General features: G+C 31.6%; 1 protein-coding gene and 1 long non-coding RNA gene across 15 annotated transcripts in view; one reads left to right on the top strand and one right to left on the bottom strand.

Moving 5' to 3' along the window:
- Positions 1 to 27,312, top strand: part of cher (filamin A protein cher) — a 107,635-nt gene that overhangs the window by 58,107 nt on the left and 22,216 nt on the right. For 5 of the 11 annotated variants that reach the window (XM_031978063.2, XM_031978062.2, XM_031978061.2 and 2 more), the window contains 3 exons: positions 2,185 to 2,483; positions 6,174 to 6,312; positions 20,062 to 20,257. In XM_031978063.2, coding sequence (XP_031833923.1) covers positions 2,185 to 2,483; positions 6,174 to 6,312; positions 20,062 to 20,257 — 634 coding nt within the window. Of the gene's footprint in view, positions 1 to 1,360; positions 1,708 to 2,184; positions 2,484 to 6,173; positions 6,313 to 18,279; positions 18,421 to 19,869; positions 20,003 to 20,061; positions 20,258 to 26,214; positions 26,387 to 27,312 lie in introns of those variants that run through there. The other 6 variants (XM_031978068.2, XM_031978067.2, XM_031978066.2 and 3 more) reach the window with 6 other exon arrangements.
- On the bottom strand, positions 10,305 to 22,372 carry LOC116427569 (uncharacterized). 4 transcript variants are annotated; one of them, XR_004235110.2, is made up of 7 exons: positions 22,305 to 22,372; positions 15,967 to 16,106; positions 13,708 to 14,051; positions 13,129 to 13,319; positions 11,226 to 11,546; positions 10,536 to 10,644; positions 10,305 to 10,469 (listed from the first exon to the last, which is right to left on the bottom strand). It is a non-coding gene; the product is annotated as an uncharacterized LOC116427569 (long non-coding RNA). The 4 variants fall into 4 exon arrangements; XR_012999267.1 differs by having other exon boundaries at positions 11,230 to 11,546; XR_012999269.1 differs by having other exon boundaries at positions 10,305 to 10,466; positions 11,352 to 11,546.

Raw genomic sequence — 27,312 nt, 5'->3', positions numbered from 1 at the left:
TAGTAATGTAACAATAGGAAATAATTTAAGAAATTTAAACGAACTAATATAAAAATTCAGAAACATACAGATGCTTTCTTACATTTTTAATGTCTGGTGACTATATATATTAATAAATTTAACATAGAAATCTTGGTATTTAAAAGAAACCTGTGAATCATAGGTAAATATACGAAAACCGATTGGGATTCCTTTCCATATCTCCTGTTGCAAATTCTGGGATACTTCTTTTTTTAATTATAGGTCTCAGTAAATCTATCCAAACATTAGAAACTATCGTACTCGTTTATTTTTGTTATATACTTGAGATATATCTGTACGTGTATTAAAAATGCCACAAACTATGATACGAATACGTTAATGTTCGCGAAACCGGACATTGAAATGTATAATCAGTTGAGTTAAAAAAAATTCAGGTTTTTAATTTTCTAGTGCACGTTATATATGACTCGCGAACATTGATTTTTTTAATATCCATTTCAAATCGGAATCTCTAATTACACCATGACCAAAAAACGTGGATTCATAGTATGCAGGATTCTTCATTATCAAGGTAGCTTTTGCTGGTGAAGATTGTGTCTTTGAACAGTCCCAATCAAGTATATAGGAGTTAATTGTGTATATGAAATTAAATAAACAGTTTAACTAAAAGATATTCATTAATTTTTAATATCATAGTATAAATGCAACTTTATTTTGTATCACAAATAATCGTAGACGCTTACGTATTAATCCTTTGCATTCGAATGGTTTTTTTGTATATTCATCATTTTCCAGTGAAATACTGATTACGTTATTGAGCGTATTAAATAGAAATAATATACAAATTAATGGGTAGAACTATTTTATTCCTGCTAATTATATAGTTTTGTCTCGAACGCAATTAATAGGAACGATAAATAAATATTTAAAACAAGTTTGATATTTTTAAAATTATTTAATAATATTACGACAATCTATTTAATGTTATTATAAGCGTTCAGTAGTGCTATTGCATTTTGAATTACAATCGGTTGCAAAAGATATATGGGCAATGATTTAATTTGCACGTTAAATGTACAATAATCAAAAAGTTTTTAATTAACAAATGCATAAAGAACTATTTATTTATAGTTATACATACATTAGTTACATTAGACACAATTATTTGAATATTGTAGTAAGGAAAAAACGAAGTAATAACTATCTAATAATTAATTGAAAGTAATAATTAATTACTTTCGAGGTAACAAAAATATTCAGAGTCAAGGTATTTACATTCCTCGAGGTTTGAATTTCCAAGAAGTCAAAGGGACATTGTTCATAAACACAATATTTACGTTGCATAGGAAATATTGGAAACCGAATGTTGATCAGTCTTGCTTGGAATTCAGACGATCGTAGGTCGTCGAACTAGAAGCGCGTTTTAGATCTGCGGAAATTAACGATTTCCCTTCGTGAGGAAGGAAAGTTATTTCGTAAAATTGCAAGTGTTTTAAAAATTAATGAGAATACAATGTCAAGTATGATATTTCGTGAACCAATATAAAAATGAAGATACAATCGACTTTGTTCCATAAACTGTTAGTTTCTGAATTCTCAGTGCTCAAGAAAGGTATAAAAGATACGAAGAATATTATCTGAGGGATACGAAGTAACGGTGCATTCAGTAAACGTAAAAATTCATTTTTCTAAAACTATAATGATTAAATAGGCGAAAACTCACAGGTAGAAGAAAATTTTAAATATTATTCTGTGTAATCCGAATAATAAAATTATCGTTGGATTTTGAAAGTTATTAATTATCAGAATAAAGTACTTTTGTATAAAGAAAAATGAGTATGAAAGCTAACATTGCATAACTTAAGTTACAAATATTTTAATCTTTAATAATTTAGAAGGAAAACCGAACACTATTTTTCTTATTTTCGACTTTCCTTTGGTATTGTCTGAGTCTTTTTTACATAATTAATTAAACAATGCGAGGGGAATTATATGCGTCTTGTGATTATTCCTTCTTTCTTCATTTTCATAAATATACAAAATATTTAAATTGTGGTCCTTATTATAACGTCCGTGTAGGAAAAACTATTTTCTATCATAGTTCTATTTGTCTAATTATATTTTTAAAAATTTGAATTCCCTTAAAGATTTGTAGTCTACTCGTAATTGTTTCTAGTAATTGTACATGTCGTTCGTTTTTAGGGTCCGGATCAAGTTCCTCGAAAAGTTGAAATTCAAGACCTGGGGGATGGCAAATACAGGGCAAGATATTTACCCGATGATTGTGGTCGTTATCAAATAAAGGTCCGATACGGAGGGGTAGAGGTACCAGACTGTCCTATTTTAATACAGAGCGTGTCCACGGGAAAAGCTGACGAATGTAAAATAAAGGAGGGAATACAACGCACGCTGACACAGGGTGAAGAGCAATGCATTACAATCGATACCATGAACGCGGGTCGTGGCGCTGTAACCTGCAGAATCAAATCCACTTCTGGAAGGTAAGTGAATTTATTTAGTTATTTAATCATTTATAATCGTTATAATTATAATTTAAATATATATATATAATAAATACAAATAATTGCAATTATAATTATAATTATAGTAGAATTTAGAGTAGTAATAGCAAAAGTTTTTCGCGATTATCTCCGAAACTAAAGCCTTACGTTGACAACATATATAGGAAAAAGTTGTTCAAAATTATGTTCCTAACAATATATTTTAAAATCATGAAAATCAGAGCGGGCTGAGCACATCAACAACTTGACCTTATAATTTATTATATTATATATAATTATAATTTATTACTATTATTATTATTCCGCCGCTTTGAATATCTGACGGTGTATTTGAATTTTACCACTGCTCGTCCGTCGTATCGTTTACTTTCTTTTTACGTAAAATAAGGTCAGTTTCAAAAACCCTGGGACTCAAACGGTTAATCCCGAGTACTACTTCTGCAAAAGACTTTTTCCGATTAAACTGAACCAAATATAAACACCACAAATCGGAATTTCTTATTTTTCGCGTAGCAGAAGGGGTTAGAAATGATTAACTATCCTAAAGCTGATGTCTGTTTTGTCTCATCATAGAATTTCTATTTTGCGCAAATTTTACAAAGAAATTTTATGTTAAATTTTGGGTCATATTGTTAACTATATCTACTACATTTATATAAACACATGTACATATGTGTTTAGTCGCAGAAATAAAATAATAATTGCATAAATATGTGAATATAATACAACGACGGTTATCGCTGGGTCAAAGTGATGCCAAAAATCGGTAAATCAATTACAGTGTATATAGACATATTTGTCATTTGTTTTTATTATCAGTGTTTGAATTACAGCTTTTAGATCGTTGGGTAAACAGTTTAAAACTTAACAATATATTTATGTTACTTTATTCCCATGCTTATAATGTGTTATTATAACATTTAATTGTGAAACGAGCGTGCACGTTTCGATTTCTCCATCTCTTCCACGAATCTTTGTACCATTGAATACGAATCTCTTCTTCACAAAGTAGTAAAACCGATGTACAGTCTACTTCTGTTTGCTATTACTCGACAACCGATATGTTAGTATTATATCTATAAATCTGTGCATCTTGACGAGCATGCACCAAGTATTCCTCACCAAAGATTTATGGGTAGAAAATATTTGTCGACTGCCGCGATAAATTATTTAAATGCCATTGTTAGTGTCTTGATGGCAACACGTTTGACATTGGCAGTTTTGTCTCGTATTTCTGAGGTGGCCACTCAACTGACAGTAATTTATCTTGTGGTGTCTTTGACGATAGCCAACTTAATCGTCGTACAAATGATCTAATGTATTGGATCATTTCACAAAGTGTGCGGTATTTGTATACTTCTTTTATTTTCAAAAAATCGGTATAAACAAAACTTTCTCTAATCTAAAGTACAGTCTCCTTCGTTATTTGTAGATTATTTATCTGTACATCTATACATTATGATTAGATTAAAAAAAAGTTTTGTTTATCTCAATTTTTATTAATAAAAGAAATATAAGAAAACTATTATTTATGGGATGATCCAACAATTTTAACTAGTTTTTATCGCTGAATGGTTACATTCTTCTTATTACTTCCCATTGTTACATTTAATGCGTGTATTGTGGATTATGGAATCGAATTAAATTAAATATAGAACATGATTTAAAATGAATTACAGTATGTAATGAAAAATCAGAATTTGCAGAATTTGCAACATGTGTATTAACGCCGGAATAGTGTTGAACATGACGCATGGTGTCATCTTGCGGACATAATGAAAACCGATATCAACACTGGCACAGACTTAGGAGACAAATCTTAAATTATAGTAGCAATTACAGTACTAAGATTGATTTAAATCTGTATTCTGTAGATGCACAGACTCAAGATTTATGTGGGTATCTTATTGCATATCATTTTCTATCTGTGATTCTGAAATACCGACACCATCAAAAGTGTCTTAATTCACTAGCGAACTCTACTTGAATGGAACCCTTAGTTAGTGAACTACATACGACTGCAACACATAAGTTAATAAGTAAAAATGTTTAGCTGATTCTGAAAGAAAAACTAAATAAAAAAATGCAATGTTGTTATATGTCGAATGTTAAATTCGGAGGAAAATTATAAAGGCTGGCAATGACAGCGTACAAATGATTTCTTTTTTATTCTGCTTGTCTGTTGCAGCTGTATTATAAAAATTCAAACTTCAAAACAAAATTTAACAAAACTTTATTACATTCAATTGCAATTTTTATATTATTATTTCTATACTGTAATTTAATTTATAACTTTATAAAAATATAAGTTTATTTTTAATCAAACATTATGAAAATAATATTTTATTTAAAAAAATAAGAAATAACATTATAACTTAATTTCATATTAGTATAATGTCTAAACATTCGAATGACAAAACAAGTCAACAAATATAAAATAAGGTTTTGTAATGAAGCCATATTAATTATGTTACCTTTTTTAAATAATTATTATTAAAATTTTGGAATTCGGAGAGTAGTATATTTTATAAATAATTGTGCAAGAAAAATAAAAATTTGTGTATTAGAAGATCACAGTATATTATCATGGGAACGTTTTCCGCTTCCAAGTTATCAGTCACCATAGATCCACTATAGCCAAAAATATATTTCAGAAATCCAATGGGAAGAACGAATTCTATACATATGACCTACATAGCGTCGTATCTTGAGACATCGTTATAAAAGCTCGTATTAACAGACTCAACACCGATAAATTTACAGATCAAAAATAAATATCGAGGCCATGGTGAAGTTTTTAAAATAAAATGGAACATTCTCGCTATTTTGATGGAGTGTAACAGCAATAAACAGAAAAAAGGAAAAAACAAAAGCATGTTCTGCACTGAAAATTATATACTCTGAATTTGTTTCAAATTATACATTATAGTTCAAAAATGCTTTTGGACTTTCTGGTCAGATTGCTCAGATCTGTGAATATCATTACCATCAGTACAAAACAATGTCTTCTCACTTTTCACTTTAATTATTGATATTGTTTATAAAACAATGTTTAGAAAACTTTTATAGAAATCTTATGCGATACATCCACATTAAATTTATATTTTATATAAGTTAAAGATTTCTATTATAAGCGGACTAAAATATTTGATATACTTAACAAAATAAAATAAAATAAAATACCTTATTAAATAAAAAGTAGGGAATCACAAAAAGAAATCATTAAAGTCATTCTTCATCTTTTTTTTTTACTAACTTTATCTTCATTTTAATACATTATCGGTTGTTTATGCGTTCTAGAAGTGCACCCCTCTGCATTATAAACGTATTAATTATAACGTTACATAAATTATAACTTGCTCACATAAATATTTTGAACCTGTATTTTATTATTTGTTGCACTCTTTTCATTGCTAAGAAATGTCATAGTATTAGTCATACGACGTACAGTATATCAGTTAATATGTTCACTATACAATTCAACAATGTAAAGATTGTAAAAAAAAATAATAATCAGTAGTTGAGGATCTGAACGGACTCGAGCGTTATACGGCTAGAGTTAATACTTTATTAGTAAAAATAAGGGAAATGTTTCGAATGTTTACCAAATTTAATAAAACAAGGGACATGTTTAAAATGCAATACATATTTTGGATATTTTTTTTTCAGCGAAGTTGTCGATATTGACATTGAGGACAATGGGGATGGCACTGTTAGCATTTATTACACAGTCGCTGATGCCGGCGATTACACGCTCAGCATCAAATTCGGGGGTCAACCTGTACCTGGTGGATTTTACACCTTTACGGTAAGTCACTGTTGCACTTTACTGGTTATTAATATTTCATAACTAATATTTTCTTCTGGTCCTGTAACGTAACTGTTGCTATAGATGTAGTGTGTTTTAAAAAATTTACTTCTCATAAAACGATCCAATCTTAAATGTGTACTTACGATAAATTCTCCTAATTGAATAAATACTTGAAAATCAGCGTTATCGACCATGATATTTCTGTAATGATTTTGAAATAAAATTTACACGGGATGAAATTTCACGTATGATAGCCTTCAAATATTATTATAATTCGTTTGTCAAACTATTTAAGTTTACGAAATGAAAATTGAAGAAATTAAGAAACTAATAAAATTATGTTATTAATTATATTATATAATAAAATGATATTATTAATTACACGATTAAAGTTTTAAATGATTAAAAAAGTTGGAATTAATCACTTTTGCGTGCGAACAGTTTAAGTGTTACCATCATTTATAAACTGTTCACGCTTTAACGAACACGTAATGACAGTGTAATAATTATTATATATTGCTACTTAGACACGAAGGTACACCTTTATAGAACGGTTTCCTTTGTTACGAGATTCAGAGTGAATAATGTCTTTACTGTTAAGACAATGGAACGTGTCTTGTCATTTATGACTTTCACCCGACGTTCTCAGATTTATCGTCGACCATCACTTGCTGACAGCTCTAGTTAGAGCCACATATCTCTTTTCGAGACTGCTCTTAGTTTAACAATAATTGCCGATTCTTATTAAAATAGCATCTCACCGTTTTAGACACCACTTTAAACGTGTTGACTCTGACAGGCTTTTGACGTACAATAACAAAGACGAAGTGGATCAACAGATAAATGGACAGTTCGTATACACATTGAAATAGTTTGAGATTAATTTATCACATATATTGATTTAATATTGTTTACATTGTGAAAGTTTAGTATCTTCTAGAATACACGTGTTTGAATAATTGTTTTCGCACGATTCTAATAACAATTATTGTTATTCGATTAATTTCTTATTATTAAATTCTTGTTATTAAATTATTGATTTATATCAATCAGTTAAGAAAACTCACTGAGAAAAATTCGAATTTTTAATATATTATTTAAGCTGAAAACTAGAGACACATTAGAGGTATCGGGGAAAATATATTTTCTTTAAAAGAATACTATAAATTTCTATAGTTTTTGTAAATTTCATCAGAGTTGCAATGTTATCGCGTTCTATTTAATTTGCCAATTTCGATTCCGACTCGATTTCACCTAATTACACTGTTCCAGAAGTAGCAGTAAGTGACTATCTTAAATGCACATTTATAATATTTTATCCATAACGTTTTAAGACATATAATATTTTATCCATAACGTTTTACAACATCTCAGATTCGTGTTGGCATATTTTCAATTAAATTCTGCATAATTCCTCAGAGATTAAATACCAGTGTTTTTGGACCCGTTCCCATAATTGATTTAATGTATACGTTGAGGTCAAATGCATTTTGCAACTACTTCTTTTAATATTGTTCATAGATTTTCAATAGGGTTCAGTTTTATACTTTCAGCTAATGATTTCAATCAATTAGGCACGGTATTTGCCACAATGATGTCATTTTCTACAAGTGTGTTCTCCATAGCTTATATTTCTTCATTAAACATGTTCTTATGTCAGTATTTTATTAATTTTTCTGTAGTTTATTCTTATAAACTCAATATAAATTGTCATCTTGTGGAAAAGTTCCTTCATTACTTTAGTTTTTTTCTTTGTTGCAAAAACAAATTTCAAAAAAGAAAGAATACTTCGTTTATATTATACTTTGTATACGTTATATACTAGATTACATATTTAATTTTTTAATAAACAAATAAGTTAACCGTCAGTGCGACTCAAACTTTGTAGATAAATGAATATTTAGTAGTATCAAGTGCTAACAATATTTCTTAATTGTTTATCAACAGCCTTGAATATTTGTTAAGTGTCAGAAATTTTGTTCTATAGTGAACTCTCTATATTAGGGAGTGATTTCGAAGTCACATACTAATGTATTGACAGCTTGTCGATTTATTCAATTTTTGCCAAATTAAATTAAATAATTAATTTGTATTTACAGGTCGATATTTGTTAATTTCAGTAGTACATAAACTATTTTATAACTACGAAAAAATTTCGAACTATAAAGGATTCAAGTAAAAAGTAATTAGATTTCTATTTGAAGGCATCAATGAAGTAATCATTCTTGACTTACTAATCGTTCTTGCTACGTATTTGATATTAAGTGCACCTATAAGATAATCTTTTAGGCGATAAAGCAGGTGTTCAAATGTAGGTGCCAATGCGAGTTTGGCATTGCATAACTTACTGTAAGTACAGAGTATTTCACAATATTTGGGTAAAACTTTAGTGAGAAATTCAGTATTGAAAAACAGGAGGAAAAGTTCATGTAAACGGTCATCTGATACCTGTGACCTTGTTTCCGATTTATAATCGTTTTGGTCCCGCAGTAATTATTCAACTGTTACGAAAATTGTTCTTAGAATGAGCACCCTTGGTCAGAATTCAAGTTCCTAAATGTCTTATCATAGATAATCTATACTATTCAAAAAACGTACAGAAGTATTCCAAAAATATTACGAAATGGTGAATATTTATATAATAATAAAGGAAGCGCAGCGCATTTGGAGTACCAGTTTGTTAAAGACGAAGAAAAAATTATAGAAGAGGACAGAAACAAGTAACACTACATTTTATTATAGAAAAACTAATAAACTTTTATATTTAAAATTGTCAGTGCCAATAAAAACAAGAAATTAGTGGAATTTTGTATTAATTAGAAAATGACATACAAAGTAACGATTTCTTGACGGTGCAGGTAATTCAAAATAGTGATATTGCAATTTATCTTCATCCTATGACATATTTTAAACCATAATTTTATCGATTGAATACACATTAAAATAATTATAAAATGGGCAGTTTTTTACTCTTCTGTAAGTTAAATCGAAAATGTTAAAATTGCAATTTCTGCTTAAACTATATTGATTAATAAACCATTCACCTTTATTATACCTTAGCCTACTTCTATTATAAAAATTAAGTACTATTAGACATTTCTTAGATGCTTTGGTTTTAAAATTACCAATAATATTTCAAATATACTGACTTTCCTCTACTTATAATATAATTATAATAACATTTATAATATATAATAATACTGTTTACGTAGTAGTTGATGAAGTCAAAAATGAGATACCGAACGTTACTTGTAAATTAAGTAAGATATCAAATGTTACCTATACGTTAAATAAAGAGTTTTGTTTATTAACCGTTAGCGTGACTCGACATCGGTTTTATTCACAGTTGTGATTCTTTGTCAAGATATTTTCAAAATAGATGGTATTCTTATGTCATTTTCAATATTATTAGTAAGAAGAATCGTTTACAGTGCGTTACTGACAGCCGACCTGTGGTTTAAACCATTGCGAAGATTCTTCGAAATATACAAAACCTTCGCCATATGAAGCTAAATTATATATCAATTGCTTAATTAATCGAAAGAAAGAAAACTACGTGCTGATTTCTTGATGTTCCATTAATTAGATCATTTGTCCACGAGTTAGTCTTCCAAATCTGAACATTTCATCTCACCGATATCCCGACATCCGTCTGCAAAGGGTTAAAAGTGAAAGGGGGCAAGGGGAGACGTCCACTCGCGGCGCTCGGTCCGATAGTAATGGCGGAATTAGTTTCGGCGCGTCTTTGTTACTAGCCGAGCCACGAGATAAGAAACCATGTCAGTAATGCACTGTACACTGTGCTCTCTAAAAACCAACTATTTTTAAAACTTCATTTCAAATAAAATATCGTAATAATACAGAGTTACCGAGGAAAAAATGCAAAAGAAATTCGGAGTGCAAAGGTTAAAAAAGTTGCTGGAAGACTAAAGGATAAAACTACGAAATAGAAACGAACGTATATTTATATAAACTCTCTTTTATTTGTCTGTGCCGAATTCCTTGCTGAAGTTATATCCACATATTCAGGAGCACCTTGTATATTATAGTCGTGTATTATTGTCCAAACCGTGAAACTGTCAAATCCACTAAGCTTATGTATTCTTATCGTGTCCACACTCTCCTTCTCCTTTGTTTATAGACCACTGTCTCTACTAAGTGCAAGAATTATATGCATTGAGAGTTCTTCTTTGCCAAAGATTGGATAACCAATTGTTTACCTGCACACTTCTATTTGTTAACAGATTCTTCTTCCGGTAAATTTGTCGCTTTTATAATACTCGTTGCCGGCGAAAATGCAGGAAATCTTAAGCTAATCACCGGAAACTTCTGACGTTAAAAGAAGGACAAAAATTAGAAAATTTGTTTTGAAACATTAGCCTTATAGCGATCTGTAGTTTCAAATGAAGAACTTTCCGTTATAGAAGTCGCAAATGGAAAAGAGCAGGAAAATAGTTTGAAAATTATTACATTTGAGAATACGTGAATACACATTAGCGGTCGCCAATGTATTAATGAATGATTCTATCTAAATGTGTTTTGTTTCACATTTAGGAAGCTTGCTAGAAAAGAAATACGCCGAAAGTTATATACACCTTTCACTTTTTCTAATACTAAATGTCATGAGAACTTACTTATTACTTCTTTACATTGCAATCTATTTTTTAGGAATGTTAATAACACTTCATTCAAATGATTACATTTTCATCGAGAAAGTTAGCAATAACTATTCAACAATGAATGATTATTTATCAAGCCGTCTTACATTTAGCATAACAAACGCCAAAATTGTACAAAAAATTACCATCGTTTAGAACACATTCTTATCTTCAATTAAATCTACTTCATCATAGAACAAAAATTCTATATTTTTATGTCATATATTTAAAAAACAATTGCAGAAAACGTACTCACTTCCTCTGCAATTGCAATAATTTTTTTAATATAATTGCCGTCAAGATAAGAATTTTTTAAGTAACTCGTTCAAAGGAGCTATCTCCCCGGCGACACAATAATTGCAGAAATCAGTAAAGTACCCTAAAAGACAGGTACAAAAGAGCGACAAGGTAGCTGGCAAACGGGCGGCGAGAAGTCGGTACCAGGAATGTTTCTGGCAACTCTATGAACGTTGATACAGGGAATAATATATCGCAGCACACGGAAACTATCTTGAAATAGCAATGGCAGAACAGTAGAACCTCGATTATCCGATTTAATTGGACGATTAACAACTGAAATGAAAACAAAAAGAAGTTCTTCAAAACATATTGGGAAAATTTTGATTGCACACAGGATGAGTCACCTAACGTTTCCACCTCAAATATTTTTTTTTTTTGTTTTTAAAGATATGTCAAATGTCTTAAACATAGATATAAAGAGATATTAGCAATAGCCTGATACGCGTAAAGATGGTAGTGTTTATCTGACAATGTTTATCAATTTGTCACGTACTCTTATTTTGTGCTGTTGTCTACGATTTCCACAGTTCAGTATCATTTCATTACCGAAGGAAACAATAATATGGTATCAACATAACGGCTGCCCTGAAAAGAAAACAGAAATACAGAAATATTTTTGGTATCATGTAAGCCCCACTGAACCATTTAACTTTGTCCTTAAGACATTTGACGTATCTTTAAAAACAACAAAGATATTTGAGGTGGAAACGTTAAGTGACTCACCCCGTATATCCTGGGGTATAATCAAGTATAGAGTTTCTATTGGATCATCCTATAAATAATGCGGTTTTATAAAATTTCTTTTATTTTTAAGATATACAAATAAACAACATTTTTAAAAATCTAATTATAATATCTAATAAATACATAACTTATAGAAAATGAGGAAGAATATATTTTTGATTAAAAAGTGTTTTGTTTATCTGAATTTTTAAACATAAAAAAGTATATAATTACTATTTAATTTATCGGATGATCTAATAGATGACCAAAACTTTGAGCGATCTAGATTGCACAACATTCAACACAACATTCACAAGACCGTTGTCAATCCAAGCTTACGAACTTTATGGGACTGTAGCTAGTAGACCCACTAATAATACTATAAATACAAGTTAAACATGCTATTAATTTATATGTCACATTCTTGCGATATTCTTCCAATGAAACTCAAGGAAGATAAAAGGTTGGACACCTTTGATCTAGGTGTTAACATATTACTTTGACATAGTAAACATATCGCGGGAACTTATTGAACCCACTTCGAATACATAGAATGCAAAGAGATCAGGAATTCAGTGATGCGCAATACATCGTATTCATCGCGTGATATTCTGCCATATCTGTCAGTGAGACAATATTTCTGTATAGCAAAGCCAAGGAATATTAATGTTATATAGACTGATTAAGTGGCATCATTTGTTTGTCAATACTTGTGTTTGTAGTAAAGAAGTTCGTACGATATCCTACAGTTGAATATTAAAATATTTATTACTCAATTAACGAAGATTAGTTTAGTAATAAATATTTCATTGTTCAATTATATTATAGTATCTAAATATTTTAATCCACGATTTACAAAATTATGGATTTGAAGTTTTCAGAACCCAGTATTATACAGTCATCACTGTTAAAATGTTGAATGTGAATTGTTCTTTTTATAGAAATTATTCTGACATGTTGTGAATATCGTTATGTTCTCACGAGTTAGTTCTCTGTCAAAGTACATACTTTGTTAAAACTTGGGTCGTCAGTTTTTATCAACGAGAACTCAAAGGTTTTAGTTATTCAACTAAAGAGCCATCAAAGGAATTATTCATAAAATTATAAAATTATTTTCAATAAAGTTATTTACCAGTGTGTTTCATAGTATTCAACATTATTCTGCGGTTTTTGTGAAAATACCTTTTAGTATTTTTGCTTTGATTTTTGTTTCGCTCAAGAGACTGCCATGGTTTGTTCTTCACTTAGGTGATGTGCTGCAACAGTTGTTTTCTGTTGCATGTCATGCAGACTTCTCTAGAGTTTTCACACGTCTCGCCGTTCCTGTCAGCAGAAGATACTGTAGCACATACTGTGAAACATTTATATATACATACTGTTTTTGAACCGATATGATCCGACGTAAAAGTTATTTGCGTTTCATATTAATTTTAATCAAATGTACTGTAATACAGCTCAATAATTATTCAATGAAATAACAATATATAATATAGTAAAGGAGCAGCAGCTTGCTTTTTAAAATTAGTATAATTCTCTTAGAACAAAGCTTTTTAACATTTAGATATCAACTTACTTAAAAAATAGAAACAATCTAGATATTTTTGTATACATTTTACATAATTATTACATACAATACAATCTATACACGAAGTTCTATACCTCTAAAACTATACTTCGAAAAAACTTAGTGTATAAATATCTTTTTCATTACCAGTTCACGCTGATGGATTCCATTTCAACAGCTGAAGTCTGCAATAGCACATTCTGTGGAATGTTTTCAATCTTTTGCGTTATGGAATCGCTTGAGGTCGTCCAATGTGGCTGGTTTTGTTGCATATACATATTTTAATGCCGCATCGCGTCGATTGAACTACCTTCGGAATTCTCCCACTCCCCGTGTAACTGCCACAAATTTTGTTAGAATGAATAGCTTAACGACAGTGCCACAGCCAGGCACATGCCAACGTTCTATGGCAAACAGAACTCTAAAATAATAGCCGTCATATGGTACCATGTGGGACAGCGAGCAATATTAATTCGTGACATCAGGAATTCCTATTTTGAAACAGTTGAATCGCTTGTTAAGTTTTTGTCGTATTGCAAAAGAATTTATGAATGAAACAGAATGCAAATCAATAGAGGAATCATTAACTCTTTTCTCTATGATTTCTTCCGTACTGCACTTCACAGAATTCGTTATTAGTAGTTTACTGTGCAGAGACAAAGAAGGATTCAGTGTTCATTTATATTCGTGTTCACTTAACTACGTAACGATTTATAGGAAAAAATAGCATTTAATTTTAAGTCAAAAGGATTCAATGATATTCGATTTTATTAACTTCTGTTTGAAACCTTCCTCGCGAATCTGACACGGTATTGTACGAAGAGGAGTTAATTATATGATAAAGCTTCTTTTACTCGAACTGAGCTTGACATAGCATCAATACACGGTTGAAATTTTAAGTTAAAAATTCTGAAACATCTTGTGCTTAGCATTTTTCTTTTTGATCTATGCAATGGTGTTTTTAGGACTTTAGTGCTCCCACACCCACGCTTCTGCTTCATAATTCCTTATAAAACCCATTTCACATTAAATTGAAAAATAACTTCTTTTAGTTTTCATTTAAAATACATTGAATTCAAATTGGAAAGATCTTTGGCAACTATAAAGTAAAAGAGTGGACGGTACTCTCACCTGTAAATATAGTCGCCTTCATTCCATTCTTTATTGTTTAAGTGAAACTAATTTAACGGAATCTTGTCACGGAGGGTATGTACTGACGTAAAACTCAAATGATGAACGCAAATTAAATGAAGAACTTTTATTCTATGTATTCGATTTATTTTTTGACATAGAGTCAGCCCTTATCCGATTGTACTATCAGTCAAGTACATGACATCGTGTATGTGCAAATCGTAAAGGATTGGGCACATACTCATAAATTATACTAAGCATTAATATCATCCACACCTTTACTCTGCTCCATCTTGCACAGTCCTCTTTACTTACTAGCTACTATAATTGTTCAACGTTACATTAGTCAATCGCTAACTCATATATTGTCACGCAACTTCATGGTCCAAGAATAACACTTAAGATGAAGTCAGTGAAATTAAGGTAAATGTAAAACGAGTAACTATTCGGTTAACGTTATATAGATATACATTTTTAACATGTAATATAAACACGTATATTTGTATACAAGTATATTTATATTTATAATATAGAAATAATAAATAATATAATCATATAATAATAATAATATAAATATACATTAGGCTGTCCTTAGAGCCTTGACTGGTTAATTATTAGTACATTCTCCTTAGCAGCGCTATTTTTCATGAAAATCATTTACAGAATCCTATTTCTCTTTTTATGGTAAAATCCTAAGTGGTCTCGTGTTTTGCAAAGTATGCTACTCGTATCGTTTCGCACCCAAGAATATTGCACCCACTTAAAAGCACTCTTAAGCTCATAAAGAAAGACTTTCGAGCAATTAACGTACACTGTAATATACCGCTATTCTTTGTCACGTCGTTTCCCGCTGTCTCATGGATCAAATAAAATACGATGGCCTACGCGACTTCGGCCGCCATTAATATAAACGCTTGGACGTTTGTCAAGCAAATTCGTTAATTATCACCAGGTACACGCAAAGAATTACGGTACAGCTGTCCCGAATGTTATATTAAATTCAATCCGATAAACTGAACTCGTTAACCGAGCTCTAAATAAATATACCCTGAAGAATTACGTAAAGCCTTTAATATCGCATTGTCGCCCTTCGCTTTATAGCTAAATCAGTTTTCGTTTTCATTTATATCTGGATAATTTCTTTAATTGATGAAACATACTTCTATATAATTTTCATTGTGTTTATAGAACATTCAAAATAATTAATACCACTTATCAATTAATGTTTACAGCGTTATCGTTAAAAACGAATCAAATAAACTTGATGAAACGTACTTACGTCGATGAAAATATGCCAGTGAGATATAATCGTCGCAAAGTTTCCCGTTCATATTCTAATTAATGGTATGGCCGGAGATGACCGTAAGACGTAACACTTGTCCAAGTACTGTCAACCGCACGCAACACGGGTCGAGCTGTTAAAGATTTAGCAAATTTATCGTATGATCCAGTTTGAAATTCAATACGCATCTTGTCCTCTGTGGAGGCCTCTTAAACTATTTCGAGTGCATGTCTGGCTTTCCCAAATTTATAAGCAGATGCTTTCGGACTGACCGGTGTAGGAGGAAACACGAAATTGATACAAAAAGTTTAATTAAACGCCTTTCACGTTAACTCGTGATCCACATTTTACGTAACTTCCTTATCTTGTTAAACGACCGTTTATAAATCTGGTAATTGTTATCTAAGAATTTTGCAGAGTCGATAGAAACTCTGCGTTCGATGGAAAATTTAATAATTTAAATTATTTACGTTAGTGGCGTAGACAGTATTTCCAGTTAATAATTGCACGACCATAAATTTATGGGAAAAACCTGTTTTTGTTCGAGTGATCTGTTAACTTGTATCTTATAAATGCTTTATAAACGAAATAGTGACCGTTGTGTAAATATAATTGAAAAGTGGTCTATGAATAGATAGTTTTGACTATGAAATGAAAACGGTGGTCTTTCATTGTTGAGAAACATTTTCTACACGCTACGCCCGATTAGTCATTTTAATCCTCTGCGTCGGTGGAGCTTTTTTCTTTTTCATTCCCAAAACAGCAACGTAGACGCTACATCTTGTCGCTCTGTCCAAGCGGGGAGCTTCGTTTCCGTCATGTACGATATCAAATGTCTACTTTAAAAAATTAGTCATCGATGTCCCTCCACAGATTTAATATTAAACATCAAACAAACAGGAATGTGATGCGTTTCAGATTAAATATATTGTTTCGCCGAATTTTATATTAAATCAAAATTGAATGTTTCGATTGGAGCTTAATATTGAAGATTGATGAACTATTGTAACTTTGACTTGATATTAAGAACTAGAAATTTTATTTACATACTAATTTCGAATTGTTTCTTTCAGCTTAAATTTGAACAAATATTTCAACTTAATTAACTATTTATATATGACATCAATGTTCGAATATCACTTTGAAATATAGAGTTTCGTTGAAATTGTTATCAGGCTTTTATTTTCAGGCGTTTATTTTAGTTATCTGAATTTCTTAATTTCTTACTTAGTAAGTATTTCAAAGTTGCACCTGTGGTTAAAGTGATTGAAACGTAGTTCAATTTTTACGGTTAGTATTCAAGAATTTCAGAAATTTGAGCTTGTTGGCAGCTACTTAAATCGCGTGAACTGACAATGAGCAGTATAAATATACAGGCTAAACCGTGCTCTTATAAATCTTCGCTTCGATCATCCATTTCGATAATATTCAAAGTTCCATTATTTCATTACACTTTGCGCAGAAAGTGCCATTGTTTTTAGTATACTGATTATTACTTATTATTATCTCACGTATGATTATTCATTTTAGAAGATATTGCAATTATAGTCGAATAAGAGTATTTATTGTATCAATATGTTATTAGTATAATATTTATTATGTCAGTAATATCAATATTTGTTATATCAATGTTATTTAATCCAATACAGTTTCATTTAAAGACACGACAGAGCATCTGAAAGGAATTATCTAAACATTTATTTTTTATAAATATATGAATATTTAAAATCGAAGTGGAACTCTACGAAAAACATTTCTTTTATTATTATATTTACAATTTTGAGAAATTCAACGTTGCTTTAAGTTTCTCGTTTATTTATATAAAAATTATCACCACCCTGTGTCTCTTGATCAAAAAATCGGTGTATCACGTACATTACTCAAACAAACATTGAACTATATACTAGTACTATCACTAATTATTTATTATTATTACTATATACTAGTTACATTGTACTATATACCATATACTGATTCTATTAAACCACATACTACGTATTTATTGCACCAATCTATATACTATGATACCAGTTACTAAATTAAATTAGAAAATACAAAAAACAATATTAGAAAACTAGTATTAAATATTATTCATGATTTTAGCGATGCGTTTAATTCCGCGAAAGATATAATACGAATAATTACCCCGTTGTTAGGTTCCCTGGCATACGTTAGCTCCGCGAAACCAGGAAATATCAGGAAATTATAATATTAATCGATCGCCGGATAGTACTATACAATCGCGATGTACATCGTACAATCGTGTTACTATCGAAAAATGTTTTTGTAAAGTGGGTGAGTGGGGGCTGGCCAGCTATTATGGTAACATCCAATTCAGCATTGTGCCCGAAATTACCGTCAGTTACTACGAGTTTCGTGACGACCACCGTCCTGGCTGGTTCCTGCTGTTGTATATTTCTACCCGTTACTGTAAAGTGCAAATATAGGTACGCATCGAGCATTGAAAACCATAATCGATCCACGTCGAAAGTTATCACGATCGGAAACTATTCTGGAATATTTTGCCGCTGTTGACATTCCGCGGTAGTTACGTACGGTAGTTACACTTGTTGCGATTTCGGGGCTAACTATGATGGATAAACAATTAGTTTAGATTTTAATGGAAATCTCTTCATCGTGTGATACAATCTGGTTTATTTATCGATTCACTTATACACTTTTTGAATAATGGAAACATTTTATTTGAGTATTCTACGAGTAGTTTAGTATCGTAGATAATTTCTCGTGATTCGAACCGCCATTTGTCATTTTGTTTTCCGAGCACCGGGGTTTTTATCGCTTCGATTTGAATAATTTGTTAATTTCTTTGATTTTTCTTTTGATGTTACGTTAATGGATAATTTGTAATGCAAATTTCATATTAATATTACAATGACCGAGTTTCTAGAATTTAATGTACGGAGACTTGTAACCTGGAAGAATCGACAAAACAAAGCCTACTGTTTCAGTAAAAAGAATTTTTTGTATTTTATATTCATGATGACGATTTAGTTTCAATTAGCTTCAAGATGGTTTAAAACTAGGTTTACGGAACACGTCAGTTTGAAGCGTATTGAATTTTATAAATATTATTCAGTAAGTATTCACGTTGAGTTTGATTGATGCAATTATACGAATATGTATCCGAATTGTCTATTTTTAAACTCCTAATTTCTAAGATCGAAATGAACGAACATTAACCTTTCTAGGACCAATGGTATAAAGTGCACAGTAAATGCCCGTAAGCCTAGTGTTAAAGTGATATATAATTACCGAAAAGTAAGTGTCGGAAATTCAAGTGATTTTAAAAGTAAATTACAAATTTCAATCATAAATCTACCACCTTATGAACGTTTTAGGTCGAAAATACGAGAGAACGATAAGATAGATGAAATGTTTGTGAAGTACAATATTTTTGCATTGTTTCAAAAGAAAATGAAGGGAAGAATGACAAATAGGAGAAGCGACGAAAGTTCCTCTGGCAATTCAGAATGATAGATACAAAATTTCTGTAGAAAGGTTTCAACACTTTTCACGCTATTGTTGCCCGCTGCTAATGAAGTTAAAAACCGTAATCACGAAATGTGTTCGTTCGATCGTATGTGGTTAATTTTTCACGTGACTTCTATTTTGCAATGATCCTGTCGCGGTTACATAATAAATTCTTTACACGCAGCACACTTTGGCTAGTTACCAGCCTCAAAATACGTAGATTCTATCGTAATGAGCTGTAGCATACACCATTACCTGATTTCAGAGATATTGGGGTACTTATTTCGTCGATACTTACTAACACTGCTATTCGACATTTATTTATAACTTCTCCAAAAATTAACGCATGTGGGTGTAGTCTGAAAAACAGACAGTGAATAATACGCGAAAACATGTTGTGTATCGGTCGACTATTTTTTAGCAAGCTACGAAACATCGGCGAAGCTTTTCATTGAATTATTCGCATCTCGCCGAAGAATCTCTTGTGAGACATTTTTCAGATAAATCCGAGTATTATTCTCCCTTGTAATTTATCGTGTAAGTGTTTCCTTTTGGAAAAGAATGAAAAAGAGACAGTTACTAAAATCGTGTTACAGGCATCCGAAGAATACAGAGAGCACAGCACACAAAAAACTCAGAGAACAAGACGGTCCGGTCAAAAGAAGGAGCAACGCGTGATCGAACAGCAGACCTCCAGTTTGCAAGATAGTTCTGCTAGCTCGACAAAGAAGAATTTCAACGTAATCCGTCTGAACAAAATTCGTCTACCATTATCAGCTGGCACAGTAACAGGTAAGTTAAAATATCTTCTAGAGAAACCGCACATAAATTTCCAGAGACCGTTTAACTAACTCATTAACTCTGGCTTCTTGCGAAGAAATTGCTACGATTGTCGCCATTTGTTATCGAATTATATTGACGCTCAAATACCGCTGTCAAGATCTTTCATTCTCGCTTTTGTCTCTTCAGCACATAGTTGGATATTCGAATATGTACGAGTATTAGGATTGAAATTACTACTACGTTTATTTTAATATTATTAGTGACCATTACTGACAGTCTTGATGAGATTGTGAATTTATTTTGCCTTTATTTAGTTTTATCCTGATACGAGTATGTTATTAATATTTGAGAAAAACTGTTATAAATCACTTCTATTATTACTTTTATTATGTTTTGAATGGGTTACCATGAATGGGAGATGCAAACTTGAATAATTAGTTTACTCTAGTGTAAAATTTTTAAATAATTATTGTACCTAGTGAAGATTATTTTTTGTAAACTTGGAACACAATTTGTGTTTATTGAATACTACATTGAATAGTATATTAGAATCATTTGCTGCGGATATTTATAACAAACATATAATTTTTTTTACTGGGGAATTCTAAACAGTACACAAATAACTGTTTTTTAAAATAGTGTGATAAAAATTAATTAGCAGAACATAATAATATTGTTGAAAAATACATTGTCATTTCATTCTCCATAGTTATTGTCGTTAAAACTGTCAATTAATGCAGACTACCATCCATCTGTCATATTTTTAACTTGACAAACTTTTAAACACAATGCTCTCAAACATTAAATCAACTTTTTTATTTAACTAGAAAAAATAACTGTTATTGTTATCGTTATTTTACTTTTACTAGTACATTACTTATATGGTGCAGATATATATACATTCACACGTCTGGCGTAAGAATCTTAAAGACTTTACAAAATATGAAATCTAATGGTATTTAATATGCCTTTATTATACTTTATATTTATTAAAACTGTTTTACTCTAAATAAAACTATAAACTCACGGTTCAATATAAAGTGTTAACGTCTTACGAAAGCGAAGAGCGTTTTCATAGAAACTTACTTTATGGTTTTGAGTATTAAATCTATCTTTAGAATACATTCCATGTTACTTGTGTACTTTGAATTTCAAGATTATGAAAAACCATGGTACGTTCATAAAACTTATTATGTACATAAATGAAATTATTTTGAAATTTAATATAAATATGAAAATAAACTTCGAATTTCACAGCTCACTGTTTGTTTTTTTGTTTTTTTTTTTTAGTAAGAATGTATATTGACCTATGTTAACACTTAATCTAACATGGTGCTACTAATTCTTACATCAATTTATTCTCATTTAGAAACTAAACCTCATCATTGTACGGTTTAACATGAAAAACTAATAACGAGCTTGACTCGTCATTTTACCACAAGGAGTTAATCAGCCACATTGAAAAAAATACAAACTGAAAATCTTCAAAAAAAACACAATTTTTGTTAATTAACGAAGATTTCAGATAATCCGCGTGGCCTCACTAATACTTGCAGTGTTTGTTGTATATTCTTAAACTTTAAATGTTATTTTAAATATTACTTACTATATTAAGTATTACTTACTGCATTAAATATAGCACCCATAACAGACCGACCACAAATTCAGATAATAAATATATAATCTCGTAGAAATGTAAATGAAAAAATATATACACGCTATTTATCTCAACATATACGTATCATTGATCGAAAGAAAAGATTTTCGCGCAAAATAATCGTTACTGTCATGCATTTGGAACAAAAAATAATCGAAACTTCTGTTAGGGAGTTTTACTTAACGATTTATAGTCCTGAAAGGTATTCGCCAAAGTTTGCACGCCACTTTTATTACTCAAGGTATCTCATCGAAAAAGAACCGTAACGCCGAACGTAATTCATGAAACTAATTATTTCGTTTGGTCGCCGGAATGAGAATCGCGAGAACGTATCCGGTAATTAGTCACTCGATTTTCGAAGGAAACAATTTGTAACAATTTGATCAATGCACTCTTTACATAATCATAGTTGCAGTTTCACTGGAATTGCCCCTCATTCACGATTCGCACACTTGAGTGTGGACAGGATGTACGAAAGAATAAGTGCGACAGGTTCGCACTTTGCGTCTCGCTGGTCGTTCCACTACCACACCAAAAATATAGTTCGCCTGCGCGAGAGAGATGGTAGAGATTGGGAGAGAGAAGGAGAGAGAGAAAGAGCGATGTGCGAACGGTTGTGTGTCGGAAGCAAGGCGGTGATATTAATATTGGATGATTAAATGGCTCCGGATGTGCGGATTCGTCATTGGCCCAAAAATCGTAACCTGAATCTCGAAAACGTTGAGGAAGACGATAGTAATGGGAAATATTGTACCCACTTCTTCCCTATTTTCTTAGTTTACTTTCTATTGTGCTTAATTTTCTAAAGAATATTTGGCGATTTTTTAATGAATAACACTGATAAAAAATAATGATATATAGTATTTTAAAATAAAACATGTTTTATTCTTGATCAACGTTCAAATGTTGCAGTATGCAACAATGTTTGGAACTATAATGTACGTGACGTTCTAGTATTAACAGAGTTTAAACATTGTTTGATAAACAACAAATATATGTGAACATTGGAGTTGTTCGTAGCTGCAAATATTTTACTTTTCTTCTGAAATTTATTGAATATCTGCTTTATCTTAAATTATCATTTTGTAACATACACAGGTTACGATCTTTAAAATGAAATTTCTTTAATATATGTACAAATCGACGAAATATGTTGATAATTATAGAAACATTTTATTTTTTTTCATTCTTCGTAATTTTTATATTTTTAAAAGCAATCATATATAATATTACATTACTGAGTAGAAGTCATTAAGTTGCTGATAATTATGCTGGCTTATATGTTTGTAAACTTGTTTAATGAAAATCCTATTTACGCAGTGTTGTTTCTTTGATCATGAAAATTTTTAATTTTTTATATTATCAATACTTTTATAAGTCATAGAAACATGAATATTCGCAGTTTACTAATCTCTAATTCTATGTTTATTAGCGAACAATTAATTCATACAGTCTCTATATTTCGTTTCACCAAAGTTATTTTTTCTTTGCAACTGAACGTTTGTATTGAATTAAAATACACGAAATAGTTAAAACGAAATGTAAAGAAATCATCATTTGTCTTTTTCCAGTATACTACTATCTCAATTCAATTAGCATATCGTGTTTTTTCTATTTTTCAAAAATATTATACGCAGCAGTCAAAACTAAGTAAGATTTTAAATCAATATATATGATACGTTCATCTTTTCTAAATTAAATCGATTTCTCGCCATTATTCGCTGTTAATTTAATTGAAACATAAGACACTCGTTTAGAAGAAAACGAATATTTCTCGTATCATCCAGTTACGTATTTCTATATTTAAATAGAAACTTGTTTCACTAAGCACGTGTGATCGATTTAAGCCAGAAATTGTAACCTGCCCGCTTCACTCGTGGCCATACTTCAGTAACATTTTAAAGGCTCCAAGCTTGCATGAATAATGCCACACCACCTAAATTCATCGGATCCCTGTTGTTCGTAATTAGTCAAAAGGAGCGTGCCTGATTTCTCGTATTACCCGTGTTACCTTTGGCACACGTTTAATGTGTACGAATGTGCTGATCCGTTTGCTCGACGACTTCCTGCGTAAAGTGAAAACAGCGACACGGGTGGAAGAGGAGCCAGGATGTTATGCGCCAAATTCCTCTCTTTTCTATCTTAAGAATTCCGGGATTCCTTGTAGGCGATAAGAAATTACATAACTGAACGGGGTGATTAAAAGCCGTAATTAATAACTTCTACGATAGATTGGAATCGCCAGATGCTGAGAAAAGGGTTGTAATATACGTGAAAGAAAGTAATTTTTACAAAGTTGGGTATAATCTTTTATTTCTGTTAAAGGGATTAATATTCTCGCTTTGAGAATTGTTGCACCGTATGAAGAAAATGGATTACCTTACCATTTCTTCATTTCTTCGCTACAATATGTAGTATTATAATCATGGTGGTTCTTGTGTTATGCTATGTGCGTAGAGTGAAAAGATAAATAACCTATTGTTTTCACGCGATGAAAACGGTCATTTTAACCGGAACGAAAAATTTTTTCCATGCATGTTTACTAGAACATTTTCTTCTATTTGACGAGTACTATTTATTCTAAACGTATTGAATATTTTCTGTTTGATGAGCCCACGATTATACACATGCAATCGATCCAGCTACATCAGAAAATTTAAAAATAATGTTCACTTTTGTGTTGTATTTCACATTTTCGGTACTGCCATTTTTTGTAGCATCTTATCGATTTAATAACAGATTTAAATGAGACCGATTTTTTACATTTAAAAGTGGGCGGAACTAAAATGAAGTCATATATAATTTGAATTTAAAGCTTATGTAATAAAAAAATGAGTCTACACAATACATCATCGTTGACTGAATTAAATAATTACTCGCATAACGTATAGACTGATAGTGATCAAATTGTTAGGATATTTTGTTTAAAATTACCGAGTATTTTATAGTCTCTGATAAAAATTCAATTTTAATATAACTAACCATGAGATTTCCAACAAGTACAATTCAGTTTTGAAATAAATTATCAAAGATAAGATAAGCGACAGAGGTAAATGTCTCCAAGATTTGCAAGATTAAGAACGTATAAATACTTGTTCGGACCAAAAATATGAAAAGCTAACTCTCAAATAGATTTCCACGTCTCATTAAATCTGAATTTATTAACCCTTCTGCTGCCAAGATCAAAGGACATTTGTAATCCTACAAAATATTATGTAGTATACGTCATTTTCCACGGTAAATGCTGGGTAGGTTAATTTTCGTGGAGCGACATGTGGTTAAGCTTCGCAGAATGCGTGAAACGAGAAAGCTCGGAGGAAGCTGCTTTCGTTTTTCGGGGGAAAACAAATTTTACTATTTTAATCAATGATGCACCTAATAATCCACAATTTCTTACACCTTACAAATAACATTTTTATGCTATTTCCATGAAACGATTATAATTCTGATAAAAAAATATACATATAACTCAAATACGAACAAACCGTAGATACTTTCAAAGTATACGAACTTCATACAGTACATATTACAAAAATGTTCAAATAATTATCGTGTAATATAAAATATTAGATTTCTTATCAGTCGCAAATTGATCAAGCAATGGCTAATATATCAAAAAATGACAAAGCCAACAGTACAATTATCCTCTGCACATTTAATCCGTTAACTGTGGAATTTAGTTTCAAAAATCTCTCGAAAATCTATTTCAATGAAAAACCAAAGCAAAATAGAGAAGCATTATATTGTTCGCCAGAACAGGCAATCAGTATCGTTTCAAGTTTTATGATGACGCCTGTACTCGTCAAACGCATTTAACTGGTTAAATGAACAAAATATTCATCTAATATTAATAATCTACCATTCCACGTGACACCGCCTAAACCATCCTCTTCCGAGTTGTCAACAGAATTCGATCACTTCGATCTAAAAGAATCGCCGCTCGAACCATGGCGATCTTTAAAACTCGAGCAAATTGGCGAGCCGACGAGATGATTTGGTAGAATCGCACGATTTATAGGACGGCAACAGGTCCCCGGCGCGGGGCAGGTGCAACGTGGGTTCCTTCATCTCGGTTGAAAATGATTCATTACGGGTAAGAGTGTACGTAATTACGCGGCGATCCGAAACGCGGCCGAAGCGTGTGGGTGCGCGTCGCTGTGATAGGAGGTAGGAAGATTTATTAGACGCGAGGCGACCACCGCGTGATATAAAGTCCGGGGCGGTAGGTGTTCTGGAAAAAAAAAGAAGGTCTTCCGGGCTGGCATGGTCCGGCCGCTAGTAATTCTCTTGCCCGGCTGGTCGTCAGTCGCGCCAGAGATGTATCCTCGGGAAGTCTATTGACGTCGGCGATCCAGCTGGAGGAGACTCAGGGAACGTCCTCTATCTCTCGCGTCGAACGCAACTGCGCCGCCTGTGACAATTCATTAAGAGACAGAAGCGAAATCCAGGGGAGGATTTCTTACGGGTGTAACACACGTTCGGTCGGTCTTTCTCCTTGCGCGATCCTAGGTCCGTGCTTCTTTCGTCGCTCATTGCCGCTAGAGATCGTTTGTTCCTCGCCGCCCTTACATGGACCTTTCGCGAATCACGTTTACGCGCCACGGTGCTTCTATCTGGTTCTTTCGCGATATTTTCACTGTATGCCTTCGTGTCGCTTAACTCGCGAGATGGTGGGGGAACTCTATCTTCGATTTCTCGAATGTGCACGCTGACTTCGATGTCGATCCCGAGTGTCTCCGTAGTAATCATACTTTGTTTGTTGCTATGAGTACTCTTTTAGTTGTTTTTAGTGCCGAGGTTACGGAGTATCGAACGAAAGAATAATTCGACGCAAAGATTCGGGGCGAGGGAATGTTTTATTTTTATAATTGGATTTTTGGGATTGGAGGAATTTGTGTTTAGGAGATTGTGTTTTGAACGTGTAATTATAATATTTCTCTTCTCTTCGAGTATTGTTTGTTCGTTAAACACTGAGTAACTCGTTGTTCACCAGGTTGTCGATAAGTAATTTTAATAACGGTAATCTCCTACTATATGATTGATTTCTTCACTGTGATCGACACAGCTACTTTATTCTTAATAATTTATCAGGAAAAACAATTTTGATGCACATTCTATGTGCATACATACTACAAAAATTAACGACTGACAATGTGAAAGTATTATTTAATTTATATTTAAAACAAATAGATAATACTTAGATTTTTTAGATTTAGTTACAAATCTTCGTCACGAATCCGACGCGATATTGTAGGTCAAAGGGTTAATATCGGTTTACACGTATTCTTTTATATTAAACTCCTCCAGTGATCTCGTGAAACAATTTTATTTGTCAAATGAATTCGCGACGCAACGTAGGATGACGAATTTGTTTGTTGCAAACGCACTTATCGTGAAACTACATCCA

This window comes from Nomia melanderi, chromosome 8 (genome assembly GCF_051020985.1).
Source record: "Nomia melanderi isolate GNS246 chromosome 8, iyNomMela1, whole genome shotgun sequence".
Lineage (NCBI taxonomy): Eukaryota > Metazoa > Arthropoda > Insecta > Hymenoptera > Halictidae > Nomia > Nomia melanderi.
The sequence above is the reverse complement of the archived record's forward strand: the minus strand, read 5'-3'. Positions and strand labels throughout refer to the sequence as shown.